A 15,709-nucleotide genomic window follows, 5' to 3' on the forward strand; every position below is an offset into this window, starting at 1 on the left:
TTAAGAATATTGTCCAGGTGTTATAACTACGAAGTTCACTTCTTTTCCAAAGTGATTTAGATCTTTGAAATTTAATGTCACACTAGAGCTATACATCGCATTGTTAGTGGTAAGCCAGATTATTCCTATAAGGAAATGTCAAAATCGTTAAAGCATTTATATAAAGAAAATATCTATACAGATAGATAAAAATAGATTTAATGAGTAAAAATCCTATATCAGATCGATGGAAAAACCGAACTCACAAATGGTTTCAAAATTCAATTGCTATAACTTAATAGATGCGTTTCAGCTGACACTTTTCGATCGTATTGCCAATGTTTAAGATAAAATATTTGATTAAATCAAGAGTGAGTGACAGGAATTTTTTAGCACATTCACTTCCTAACCGTCCCCCCCCCCTTTTTTTTTTTTTTTGCTCTTTTCCACCTAGTCTGCAATATCTGATTACTTTCATACTCTGACAGTCAGAGATAGTATATGAAACTTTGTGGTAACCTTTATTCATTTAGGATCATTATTTTGGAATTTGTTAAAAAATATATAATTTTATAAATGTATATCGTCACTCAACAATGACTAACGCAGCCTGAACTAATACTGTCTGTCAACAATCTGATGTTGTCAGGACGAAAGTTACGAAACCGGGGAATGACGTGGTTCGAACAGAAATTTCAGTGTCTTTTATCAGTGACTGACATGTCGCTTGAAGTCTTAAGAATGACAGTAGAACCCTAAGCTTGTAAAATGATTTCAACTCGGAAGCAAAACGTAAATGAATTTCTGTGTGAAACAGTTTTTAAATGCAAATTTCTAGATTTATACGTATTATACATTTTGTCCAAAAGCTGATATTTACTGGTACGGTGAGAGATGGAATAAATGCTAATTCTCATCATGGTTCGAAATTTTAAAGTTCAAAATCTTATAGAAGTAAAAAGGTTAGGAAAACAAAGTGCAAGGCAATCCAAGAAAGAATAAAATGGTTTTCTCAGTAACATTTGTCATATGACAGTGTGATTATGTACATTGACTGTTTCTTCAAAAAAATTAATTTGTAATTGTTTATTTTGACATATTGATTATAAGAAATGAATAAGCTTGCATTTTAGTGTCCTTTAAGAACAATTCCGCATTAATTTTGAAACATCTTCAAATACTTTGCTTTTATATACCAAGTTAATTGCAAATATTTGTAGTGCATGTTAATTGCAAATAGTGGTAAAATCACATCTTTACGGTAGTCGGTTGGGAGTTAAACATTAAAAATAGGACATATAAAAGTGTTGGGTATTCGTTAAATGTAATTGGCGTAGTGTGGAGCTTTAGACATGAAATACCGTGTCAAAAGCCACCAAATCATTGGGCAGTTTCGAAGGGTACTGTTAAATAACGCTCATGTACCTTCAAAACGAATCACTAATCTAATGAATAAACCACTCTGTTAATGTATAAATTTAATTTCTGGCAGAGCATAAATGCAAAATGTAATACGCTCAGCATAGCAAAATGTAAAGTTCATTTTCTTATGATTTGCCTATTTATACAGATATTTTTTTTTTGAAATCAAATATTATTGAGTATAAAAGTAAATAATAGACATAATTTTTTTAACTACAACACTTTCATGAAAAGGAAAAGAAAAATCAATTTGAGGGTCAAAATAAAGATCTCCTAAACCTCAAATAGAAAAGCTCTAAGTAAACTGATATTATAATCACGCTTACAAAGCATTTTAATGTATCTACAAAGAATTATTCGGATTTTTCTAATGATATTTATTGTCATTTTATATCGTTTTTCTTTTGTTTCCTGTGCCCAAAACTTTTAGGATTTTTTGACACTCCGATTTTAGGTGGTGGTATTATTATTTTGATGATAAATATATATTTACTAAATAGCGATTTCCAAACATAACGGCACATTTTTTCTTCAATAATTTAACCTATAAAATCTGTCTTTCATAAAAAAGACACCCGACGTTTTATATCAAGGAATCGAGCCCTGTCACTCTGGTGTCGTTATATCGAGCTCAAATCATCTTCCTAAGTCGGAAGGCTTCCTTGAAGTTTGTTACCATATTTTAAACAGTTATATAAAATTAACTATATATTCTTCTTAATATTCTTGCTTTCTAGGGATACTTATTCAAATTCATATTTAATTTATTTTCTTAATAATCTTTTAGAACCGCTAAGAATAAATATTTTAATTCTTATATTCTTATAATATTTGAAATTCTATGCATTAATTAATTTCTTATCAAAAATATGAAAGTCAAAACAAAGAATTAAAAATTTTAGATCCTGATAAATATTCTAAGTTGGAATTTTAACTACATTAGTAATATTCTAACCAACTTTGGCGACTATCTGGTTTGCCGAGAATATTTATCATATTTAATTTAAATTCAATATCGTGTGCATAATTTGATGTTCTTGATTCTGTCAGAAAAGAAGGAGTTTTCCTAATGAAGGTGAGTCCCATGGCGTCAAAGTACCATTAAAAACGTAAGTATCTGGGAAATCTCATTTTATAATTCATTTTTATGTACATTTTTAAGTAAACTGTTCAAATTATTTGGAAAAAAATTTCCTCCTTATTAGAGTTATTGTGTTCACAAAAATTCAATCAATATTTAATTAAATTGATGTATTAACTGAAAATTAAAATTCTAAAATTATTAAAATATTGTATGGTCAACTGGAGTAAATAATTGTACAAAATTTCATGAATTTACTTCATTAAAAGAGGGAAAAATTGATTTAAAATTCTATAGTTAAAGAAATGAAGCATTTTAAGTTGAAAAATAGTGCTTAATAAAAAGAAAATTTTTTTAAAAACTTTCATGAAATGTCAAAAAACTTTATTTGATGAAGATTTCTTTATGGTGAGAGATTTTGAAATTGATATTCTAGGAAAAAAAACTAATGTTCTATTGAAGTTTTGAATGATTTCTCCAATAGTTCATTTGAAAATAAAGCGTAGCTTATATCGCACCACCACCACGAAAAAAAAACCCCGCTTTCTATAATTTTTAACTCCGTATTTCTTATAAAGGACGAAAGATTTTGAAATCTGTGACGTTTACTCCCGACATTATTGATTTCAAAGGAACCTTAACCCTTTCGTATATAAAAGCAAATTTGTACATTGAATGGCAGAGTTTCCTATATCTAAATGAGAAAGTAAGTAACAATTAGTTAAAAAAACACTTGGAACCACTTAAGTATCTAAGATATAATTTACATTCGCATGCAGATTAAAGTATCGATAAATGCCTTGACTATGCCACTAATTCTGAATCTTAAAAATTTTGATCGATTGGATTTTAATTCTACAATAAAAGCGGAAATATACCGATACACTGAAATAGATTATGATCCACGTGATACGCGTCAATTGTGTCGAACTACAGTTTTGGAATCCAAATGTGAATTTTATAGGTGAAAAAAAGCCGTGATGCCTCAACGCAACATTAGAAAATGTATTATAAATGGTAGATAATATACCAAATTTTGTTTGCCCTATGGCAATGATATTCCTTAAACTGATTAAATTGTTTAAAGAAAAAATAATCTTTCTCGGATATCCAAATGAATTAGAATCTTCCTTGAAAGAAAACTTTTTAAACTAATAAATACTATCACATACCAAATTTTCCTATTTATTGTATTCCAGAAACTATTGAAAGCGTAAGGCATTTAGCATCGAGTCCCTGACTTGTAGCGTCTTCGATACAGTAATTAAAGGCTTTGCTAAATTTAAAGACCTTTGATAAGGAATTTGGAAATCAGAAAGTGACGAAGAAAGGGTATGTTTCCTGTTTAGATAAGAAAGGGAAAGGAGATGTCACAAATTCAAGATAACTCACATGCTGTCTTATCAATACTGGAAGATTGGTTACTACAGCTCATAGACAAGACGTCGATATATTAAGTGCGATTGTTATTTAAAATTTTGAAAGAAAATAGATGCAATTCGTTGTTTGCTAATTCGGGTATTATAGAACCAGGCTTAACCCTTTATTTACTGAATTATGCTGACATCAATTTTTCAACATTTTTGCACTAGTAGTTAAGTTTTCTTGCAGAATAATCCCAGGGAACCCAAGAAAAATATTTTAATTAATAGAAATATCTTAATTAATTTAATTATTAATTAAATATTTTTAATTCCTACTTTTAGCTTATATTAACTTCTTGCTATTTAGGTTACATTCTCTGTGTTCTTTAGAATACCATCAGCAAAAATTGTCATATTACGAAGATATAAGCCAGATTTAAATGGTACTTTTAAGTACCGTCAGTAAATAAAGGATTAAATATTTTGCAAAAAAAGTAATTATCCTCAATGGAAGGCATAATCGAATTGACTTAAATCAGCGTGAGTTGTCTTCTCAGAACTTTCTTGCATACTCTATAATAAGCTTGTCATGCTTATTAGAGAATGAACGCCTTACATGACGTTGGCGTACAATAATTACTGAATATTAACTTTTGGCATGAAATTGGCACTTTTACTGAATCTATTGTCATTTTTGAAAAGTTATTTGTTGACTAATCCCTAGCATGTATTAATAGTATTCAAAAATCGAATTTGTGTTTCAGACCCTTTTTTCTCAACCGATTGAAAAAATTTTTTGACTCAAAACTGCATGGGTAATCACAAAATCCCTTACCAAAATTTGATATATGTAAGTCACTTCTTTTTTGAATTATCGCATTTACATATTTCTGAAAGTACAGACTGACAGACAGTCAACTGTTCGTAGATGGAACTGGCTCAAACTTTGAAGTGTCTACACTATATAATTTAAATCTGCGTACCGAATTTCATCAATCTAGCTCTTTTCGTTCTGTAGTTATCATGTTAACTTATATTCGAACAGCTAGATAGACGAACTTTCTCTGAACAGATTTTACTTAAAATTTGACAGAAATTTGTAAATTTGCTCTAAAGACCGTATACCAAATTTCAACCATCTAGTTCAAAACGTTTTTGACGTCTTTGTTACAGACAGACAGACAGAAATTTTCCAAAAATGTGTTTTTCGAATTCAGGGAGGTTTAAAACATGGCTATTGTTCAAAATCTCGAGTTCGAATTGCTTGACTATTACTTTACTTTTACTATACTAGGTATACGACAAAATAAAAAGGACTTTTTTTGTTGAAAAAGAGAATTCCCCTATAAAAAAATTAAATAATATTCATGATTGTCAAAACAACAATGAATGCTGATTCTCGTAAATTCTTAACAGATTGGTGTTATTGATTCATATTTCAAACAACAAATATAGTATTTTAAATTCTCTTAAGAATTTGAAGTATTATTATAAAAATTCAACAACATAATTCCAACATTCTACATATAATTCATGAAATCCCAGAACATATTAAAATGCTAGACATCCTTGATACTTTGCCATGATTTCGAAATTAAGATTTTGACCTCGATTTGACCTTGTTAAATTTATAAACATGGCATTCACCAAATGAAATGAATGAATACATAAAAGGAATTTAATTTTGAAATCATTTGGAAACATTATTTAAATTCCAATAAAAAATTCCACAAAATTTTCTTATGTTGTGACTGTTTAAATTTTATTTAAAAGTAGAATTTTTAACTCCTAATTTTTTTCAGAATTTTTATTTAATTATTTACTAATCTAATTTGGGATCACTTTAATTAGTTACATTGATGACCAGTTAAAATGTATTATGGGAACAGTTCTGGAATTGCATCGTAACTTGAAATTGTAGTTAGAATTGGGGATAACCGTTAAATTTCCATACTTCCACACTGATATAGTTATAGGACATTCGGTTATAGATTTAAAGGTTCACATATATGTGGTGTACGGAGCGTCATCCTAGCGGCGTCGCGTCATCACTCAGCAGCCAATAAGAAGCTATCTGATTCCCGCCATTAAAACTGTATTCAGTAATGTAATAGCGCCCATCGATATAAAGCGGCCCAGCCGTTCTTCCAGTTCATTAAATACGTTTATGTTAAATTAGTGTGTGATTCTTGTTGTATGAGCCATCTCTAAGCATTCATCTCAACCGGGCTTTCCCCTAGAGGTCCGTGAGAGATATTTGATTTGATATATAATCCGGTTAGTTGAGGCCTGTTTTCCAAGCCAGAGTTAACATGTCTCTACATATATGGCTAATCATTGAGGCAAATGAGTTTCGAATTTGAAACTTCCAATCCGAGAGACAAGATCTTATCATCAGGTTACCTGGCCTAATTAAAGATTTAGATTAAGGTAGAAAAGCAAATTTCAAGAACTGCCCTAATTCATTATTTAAATTCAAAGCATTAACATCCATGTTCGTTTAGAAATAATTGAAAAAATATTAATTGATGAACAAAATTAAATTATAGAAAAACGATATAATCCTAAATTATTACCACAAATTAACAACAGATATTCGTGCCAATTTATAAATTTTTTTCTAATTTATTTTTAGAGAAAGAAAGAAAAAAATCATTTAAAAACAGTTAACTAATAATATTAATTTATCATTAAAAGGCTTATTAACAGTCTAAAAATAAATACAGTTAATACTTTTCATGTTCATTTAATGAATATTAAAATTAGGTATACATAAAATGCTTTATAAAATCATATGAATTCTCATGCACGATATGAAAAAATATGCATATTTTATTCAAATAATGATTAAAATATTAATTAGAATTAAGAATAATAAATGGACAACAATTGTGAATTTACTAACTAAATGTAAAAGAATAGACGTCAGAAGAATATTTACTTTGGCATTCGAAAAACGCTGAAGAATTTTATTTGGATTAAATTAATAAATATGTTACTCACACCACTTTTGAGTATTGGAACACACCGTAACGGTATTTGTACCAGTAAATGATTCTCCTTCTTATAGCATCATGATGCATAATACATAAATCATATTAGTATAAAAACAATAATCGAATATTCTATAAACATTCTATAAACGAACATTCTATGACAATTCTATAAACGATTTAAGAAGGCCATAATTTATCTAAAAATTATGTTAAAATATTATGATAAAAATAATATTAAAATTATAAGAAGGATGTTAACATAAAAATGTTACGCTGTTTCCCTTCTAAAGGATTCTATTCTGATACTTATTTTCGTTACTGATATGTTTCGTTCATACTTTATTACGGATATTAATTTTATGCTTTCTATTTATGATTGCCCAATAATATTCTTATCTTAAATAGTTTAAAAAAATCTGAAATGGACAGTTTTCGCAATTCAAGATTCATATAAACATAAGAATAATGCCTTTTAAAAGTAAAAAAAAGTAAAAAGTAAGTTTAAACAACTGAAAGATTAAACTAAGCCTAACGAAATGCAACACTTGTTGAATTTTTATTGCTCAGGCAAAAGAAGAGTTCATTTTAATTTCATAGGTTTAAATCAGCTCGTTATTTTTTATTTCGTAAATAAGAAAGGCTGTTCAATTAAAAAGTCATAATTAAAATCTTATTTCAGAACTTCAAGGTTTTCATTGAATAAGTATTTAAAAGCTAATTTCTCTTACCTGCACGTTTCTTTTAATAATTTTATTTTTCTTAAACAATAAAAGAAAATCAATCAAATTTCCCGGAGAAAGGAAATATCAATTTGGTAACTCAAAGAAATGCATTTGAAATTTCTTAAATGGAATAAAAAAACATTGTCTTTTCCACTTATTTCTAAATACTCGAACGGTAAAAAGAAAAAAAAAATTCCTGGAATCCGTTTTCTAACAGAAGGCGTTTTTGATACGTTAAAAATAATATTCATCGCCATTATTTTGTTTTGTTTTGCATGATTCAGCTGCATGCAATCGAGCATCATTTACATGGCATGTAATTCTTTCAACCAGATAGAAGTTTACATTTCAGAAATATCAAAATGGCAAATACATTGCAGCCTTTTTTTTTTCGTTGTCGAAAGAGAAAAATAAACAAATAAAGCTCGGGTAAAATTTAATCGTCTGATTTTTATCGTAGCTTCTATAATTGATTGCTATCAAGATGTAATAACATCTACTATATAGTTTCTTGCTGATTAGAAAAGCAGCGTCAATATTGCTAATATTTTGAATTTTATAAAACTATATATTTTTTCTCTTATATAATTTAATTATATTTATAAAGGCATTCTATAAATAAAAAAGGAAAAACCCGCACTTGAAGTAGCTTCACGATATTTTATCAAATTTTTCTGGATATTCAAGACATGGATTTCATTCTTTCACTAAAATTGAATTGTGATATATAGTTTAGAAACATTTTTTTTTTGTATGCTATGCTTCAAAAGGTATTAAAGCATTTTTGTCAAAACGTAACAACTAGATTAAAATTGGAATAATTAGTAATTCCCGAAAAAATTAATTTGGGTTAATTGAAAACGCAGCAATTATTTTTTTAAATTCAATTAGTCGGCGGGATTTTAGAATTGATTCTAAAAGAAAATAAAAGGATTAAATTATGAAGAGTATAAAATAGATGGATCGTTAAATTATTAACTGTACTAAGAATAATATTTAAAACAAGCTCATTCATTTGAAACTGTGCATAAATGCAAAATATTTAAATAGTGAAATTGTAGAAAAAAGTTTTTTTACTAACATATATTAGAAATATGAAAAAAATATTAAATTCCTAAGAATATTAATAAAAATTCGAACGTTAAATCCAAAGTCTTTAAATTGAGATCCATTAATTCGAGGATTTACTGAGTATAAGGGACAAGGAAATTTTCGATCTGAAGCGAGGTTATTAATAACTTATATACATAACTAAGCCAACTGTATCCCGTTTCTTGTTTCCACTAATTATTTTCTCTACACCGTGTGTGTATATTATATATATATATACCTGATACATATACTTAAACCATACCCTTTTAACATGCACACATACTTGAAAACAACTGAATGAATAAATATATAATAAAAGATTGCTTCAATATTCAGTTATTTTCACTTTTTAATTGGTTAGAAATTTGAAATTTTAATTTAATTAATGACACAGCTTGAACAACTACTGACAATAAGTTTTTAATCGTATAATCGAAATATGGATGAATATCATCCTTAAAATGTATGATAAATAATTGGGCATTTATGACTTCCGGGTTAGAGAGTTAAATAAGAATTTCAACGACTTTAGGTTTAAATTTCAGCACTTAATATAGTAACTTTAGATTTAAAATAAAATTCCTTCAAGTTTCAAAATTGTTTTAAAACGTTTTCGTGGCCATTTGCTTTATTTCATTTTAGAAGATATTGTGGAATCGATTAATACTTTAATAAAATAACAAAGGTGTTTTGAAATATTTTTTATTTTTGTTTCTATGGAAAATGTGTCAAAAGATATTAAATGGATTCTAATTTTCTGATCGTAAATTTTGAATAAATAAATGAGCAAAGAAATTATCCAGTAATAAGAATTTGATTGAGAATTATAATAACTATTAACTATTGCTCTCTTGATATCATAGAAATATATCAAAATATGAAGGCAAACTTATCATGACAGCAAAATTATTCTTTACTTTTATAATAAAAATAGGTTTGCATATGCATCTCCCTCCCTTTCAAAAAAAAAAAAAAAAAACAGTTTAATGATTAAAAATTAATCCACTTTCAATCTTTTAAGACCCTCCCCTCTAAAAAAAAGAAACTTACCTAATAATTTTAGCAATTTAAATATCATTAAATGTAGGAAACCTTTCAAAATTTGTAACTAAATTAATTAACCTAGGGTTAATTAACTGAACAGAAATCAAGACCAGTACTCGACTGCGAAATGAATGACTGGCTAACCATTCGCGAGTCAGCTGAAAATTATTTTCACGAACACAACGCAAATTATCAATCATCCCTTATCAATCGTTAACGGAGAAAGAAGCGTCTGATTTGAAATTTGACCTTGAAGACTCGTTGGAGGTTCGCTGGAAAAGGCGAACATAAGTAGACTCCCGATTATCCTTGCCTGCCGCACTAAGTTTTTTTTTTTTTTTTTTTTTTTTTTTTGCTTCCAAGCAAAGAGAAAATGCTTCCAAAGCAAAAAGCAAACACAAATGACTGATTTCTTCAAAAAGGTCTAGTTTTTCAGTTATGCTTTTGTAATTACATAATACATTACAGTATTAAAACAGTACATATGTATTAATTTTTCTGTGTATCCTTGACGCCTCTCGTAAGTACAAAGCACTTTTCTGTTTTCATTAACAAAATGCATTTTAGGTTAGTTTTGAGTGATATACTAAAATATTAAGCGTTAGTTAAACATTTACTGCTGTTTATTTTACGTTTTATTGTACATAAAACGATTTTTCAAAGTTGGAATGACTTTTCTCTTTTGCTATACCCGTTTTTAGCTTTTTTCGGATTATCCGCGATTTTTGTTATCCGCGGCGGCCGCGCCGCCCAATTCCGCGGATAGTCGGGAGTGTACTGTATTCACTTTTCAACTGTGAATCTGTGTTAATAGAGAAAAAACAAAAAAAACAAAAAACAAACAAAAAAATTTGATTCGCAACGAACCAAAAGAATGTATCTCGAAGCAAACGATTAAAAAAATATACACCTACCTTTAAATGCTATATCTAAACCCTATTAGCACAAGATATTTTGCGATATCTTCACGATATTGTTCTATATTCTAAATATTGGCTAATATCGCCAAAATATCATAATGTTGGCATAAATAGGCATTTGGTTATAACAGGGGAGACGCATAAAAATTTGCATACATTTTATGTTTTTAAAGAATTCGAGTTTTTCCGTACAAAATACTCATTAACATTCTCATCCTGTTATGATTTAATTATTTATAGCTTATAAAAAATAATTATATTACAGGAAAAAAAATTTATCTGCGAAATTTATAGCGATCATTTAAGGCGAAAAATATCGTGACCATTTAAGGAAGAATCTTCTTGCATTAGTTACACAACAATTACTAGTCAAATTTTGATTTTTAATTAATATTTTACGAAACATCAACATATTCTTTAATCCTCTTTACGAAAATACAATTGAAAAAAAAGTTAAAACTTAAAATAAATTGTATTTAAAATTTATATTTTCTTCAAGCAAAAGTCATTACAATATAAGCAATGCAACTTAAACTTACAGTGCATTTAAGTGCAGTTGCATAATAATCATTGTATTTTTTAAAATCATAAGATGAATAGTTCTATTACAGTTTTCTTCTTTTCCTAGTATTGTAGTACTTATATTATTGCAAAGGTATTTTTTATAAGAAATATACATTATTCGCAAAAAAAAGAAGTCCTTTATAATAAAAATAAATTTATTCTGTCATTTTTGAAACTGTTAAGAAACGACTCTATAAAAACTCATATTATATCATTTGACAATTAATTCCAGAGGATATGTAAAACCTGTTTACATCCGAAAGAACAATGCATGCCGATGAAATCCTAACTTGAAACCTTTCAATGCAGCAGCCAATGAAATAATCAAGCTACACAGTAGCTAGTGAATGAATCCGACCATTGCAGTTTAGTTTCAAGCCCTTATGAAAATTTACTGATGTTAATTTAAAAACAAAAAAATATTTAATAAAAAACAATTCGACGCTTTACAATCTTGACCTTTTCCAACTTTCTTTGGTTAAAACATAGAATATTACTTTCCATCTCCAACGCTGGTTTGTCTGTCAACAATAACTATTTCTGTAGAGATTTTAACTAGTTTCTCCCATCCGCCTTTTTGCATGAAGTCTCCTTTTAACATCTGTTGAGTCAAAACAACGGCAATGATTTCACCAGCGTAGGAAGAAATACCGCGGTAACCAGCCTCGTAAAAAGATAGAGCTGTAAAGCACACCATGATGCAAAATTCGATGAAACAAATTGGATGGTATCCTTCTGGAAACCATTCGGGAACCAATTTCATTACATGTCTTCTAAATGACAAAGCGTCCAATGTTAATTCAAATTCTTGCTGGAACATAATGGATAGTTCGTGCGTGTTTTTGGCAATTCCTATATATATTGCATTTCCTATAATTAATCGAAAAGGTGACATGTTCAAACCAGCAGAATGTTTTCGATATTTTTCCGTTTCACTTTTAGATCTCGGGATATAAATTAAACTGTGCTTTTCAAAAATGTACGTCATCAGATCTTCTGAAAATAATATAGCTTCCAAATAGTAATTCATTTTACTTGTAAATTTTTATTACAGCAATGCGGTTACTGGTGCCAGTAACTTAGAATAAATTTGGCTAAGATCAGTTATAAGCAATTATTTGTAAAACTCTTCACTTTTTCTTGAAAACACTGATTTGGAAGCTGCTTGAAACAATAATAGAATAATTAATTGCACAAACTTTAAAATAGGGTAAAATGCAGTGTACAACAACGGCTGCATTTATATCAAAGCTCTCAGACTACAAAAAGGATGCCAGCGTAGTTTAGTATAAAGTTAGTTACTTAGTTTTCAGAGTTAAAGATATAGCAAGACCACTTTGGGATGTTTTGTAATTTTGAATTATAGAAAGATGGCGAGGGCAACATTTAAATCCGAAAGTCTATTCTAAAGGTTGCAGAAGACCACACCAAAGTGACGTTTGATTCCAAATGGTGGATAAGACATGAACTATATCCTCATTACAAAAGATCTTTCATAGAATCCGATCTCTGAACTCTGATCCACTTATCATATAACCTTATCGCTTTGCCACCGAGGTTCAATCAAAGATAGCAAAATAAGTCAGAATATACATTTTATTTATCGAATTCCACTAAAAAAATACAAATCTAGGCAAAAATTTCCATTTTGAAAGCTAAGAAACAATATGACAGAAGAAATTTGCAACCTTTAAGATTCAAATATATATATATATATATATTAAATGCATATGAAGCTATCTTGCAAGCATATCTTGCTATTTTGATCTTTGAATTATATTTTCCCGACTCTACGATAATAATAAATAATGAATATTATTATTCCATATAATAATAGTATTTAACAATAATAAATAATAGATACTATTATAAATTACCTTGTTCGTGATGGAATAATTCTGAAAGAAACTATTTAAATGCAAATATCCTTCTGGCAAACATTCTTATGGAAATAAAACATGGCGATTTTTTTTTTCATCTGGTTTTTCACACTTCTTTAACTGAATTTTTTTTATCAGGATTAATTAATTCTTGCTATGTATTCTACGACAAATTCTCACAGAATTTTTAAGATATGTAGATACAATATTTATATACAATTTTTACATATATTTGTAAGTAGGTTCAAACATTTTTGAGATGGAATAAATGGTTAGTAATCACTACAATGATATAATGTCAGTAAAAGCTTTTTATATTTGTAAAGTTCATGGGAACAACAACATATTCAACAAGGCACTTCGGTGATTGTAACCTTTAATTTAATTTCATGGGTAAACCTATAATGTCATTAAATAGTTAATTTTGTGTCTGTTATAGGGATTTTTATTTTAAAAATAGAATCCAATTCTAAATCAATCTTTTAACTATAATGTCAATCATCATAATCATTAATAATAAGTGAGCATGCATTCAAAGGATTTTCAGCAAATAGATCAAATTAGTAAATTAACTCATTTACTGCGATCATCAGATAAACCTTAATTAGGTACTTCTTGGTATGATTGGCGCAAGCGAAAGATTGTCAAATACTTTGGATATACGCCAAAAAACGTTGCCAAGACCTTCGCCAACTTGTATATAAACCTAACGATACAACTTTTTTGGCGACGTGTTTTATGGCTGTGTTCTAAATTATTTGGCCACTTTTCGCCTGCATCAGACTAACTGAAAAGTTTTATAGGTGCGAATCATAATGGCGAATCCATTAAAATTGGCAAGGTTTATAATTCAACCATTTACTTGCCTAATTATTATCGTTAAGTAAACTTCAATTTGTATGCAAAAATAGTTCAATGAGCTTTTCCTTTTAGAAGTCATATAACGCTTTTTTTTGTTTTTTTTTAATTATTTGTTAAAAATATATTTTTACAATTCTTAATTAATGAAAAAATATTTTATGGAGTCATTAACATTCACTGCGGTTGAAATTTTTTATAAAATGGAATTAAAATAAAATTTTATTAACCAGTTTTTCGAATTGAATTTGGATTTATCTTTCTGAAAAGGGTATTATATTTTTAATATTTTTACCGGAACCAAGAAATGGATTTTTGAAAGTCTTATTTGAAATGTTTAGTTTCTACTTTTAAATCAACAGTGCTATTTTTACTGTCTCGTATGTGAAATACAGAAAATATATTGCAATCGCCGAAAAAAAAGTCGTATCTCCGCGTTTCATATCTTTTTAAGTTCAAAAAACCCATTTGTGACATTATGTATGTTTTTGAAGATAACTCAAAAAAGCTTTCAGCTAGACAAAGAAAATTTGGAACATGGTATTAGTATACCAAATTAGTAGATTTCAAACAAATCCATTAAGAGGAAGGCTGTCTATCCAGCTATCCGAATGTAATTAGATAAGATAATTACAAAAAAAAAAAAAAGAACTAGATGAATAACATTTATTCCATAGGCTTTCGCATCTAAAAAAAGGAGATTTTTTTATAAACATTTGAACAAAATTTATCATAGGGTTAACGGTTTGTCGGCCCATATTTTCGCATGTTCTTAGAAAGCAAAATCTTAAATCAAAATCTTCAATCAACAGTAGTTTCGTGTCTAGGTTTGTTGTCAATCGGTCGGCAAGAAAGCGACCAAAAACATATTCGCAAGATAGATTTAGTAGAAGTGCACTAGAGATGAAAAAAATATGCCAGAATTCAGTAAAAAAGCGTCAGATCCACGCCAAATGTATATTTTTCATAACTGTCGTTTCTCAATGCCGTGAAAAGTATTCGCGTCCTTTCCCTAAGTCCACAATTTTATGCAGGGGTAGATAAAATTTATTAGAGAGTAAGCGAGAAAAATATTTAAATTCTTATTTCAATATCTTTTTGTAAATACAATTTGTTGTATCAATGAATGCGTGGTCTCACTTTAAATAAGCCCGCATTAAAAGTAAAATTCGTTTGATTTGTACAAAGTTGAAAATAAATAAATAAAAATTGCAATTTAATCGAGGATGAAGAGTTTATAATCTGGTGTGCGAAAATAAAGTACCGCCGTTTGAAATTAAAATATACATTAACCCTTTAAAGGCCATTTTTTTTCTAGTCATATTATGTTAAAATTTTTTGTGGCTTGAAATTAGAATAAGAAAAGGGATTCATTTAACTTATTAGATAAATTTAATTTGATTAATTAGTTAATTTGGTTAATTAATAATTAGGTAACAAATCAAGACACATCATTTTATGTAAAATAAAGAACTAAGCATCTAAGTTTCTGTCTTTCTAAAAAAATTTGTCAGAACTTATGCCAACCTACATAAATTCATAAGATTGATAAATTTGGTGGGAAACAAACTTCCCACGGCCCTAGAAAGGGTTAAATAGCATGCACGGCGTTCTGACATCATTTTATGCAAAAGCCTAAATGTTTTTAAAGTGCGAAGAAATTCAATTAAAAATTTTAGAAAGAGATATGCTGTTAAAATAACAATAAAAAAGTAATAAAAGTATTTTCCTTTTTAGAAGAACGTTCGGATTTAAAAGTCAAATATAGATTTAAATCTTTTTACCAG

General features: G+C 28.4%; 1 protein-coding gene across 1 annotated transcript in view; it reads right to left on the minus strand.

The window, feature by feature from the left end:
• The window catches only part of LOC129972589 (uncharacterized), a 37,315-nt gene continuing 21,606 nt past the window's right edge, over nucleotides 1-15,709 (minus strand). Inside the window, exon 2 of the mRNA XM_056086780.1 lies at nucleotides 1-125. Within this exon, the coding sequence (XP_055942755.1) occupies nucleotides 1-125 (125 nt within the window). The remainder of the gene's footprint in view (nucleotides 126-15,709) is intronic.

The sequence above is a fragment of the Argiope bruennichi genome, chromosome 6 (assembly GCF_947563725.1).
Source record: "Argiope bruennichi chromosome 6, qqArgBrue1.1, whole genome shotgun sequence".
Lineage (NCBI taxonomy): Eukaryota > Metazoa > Arthropoda > Arachnida > Araneae > Araneidae > Argiope > Argiope bruennichi.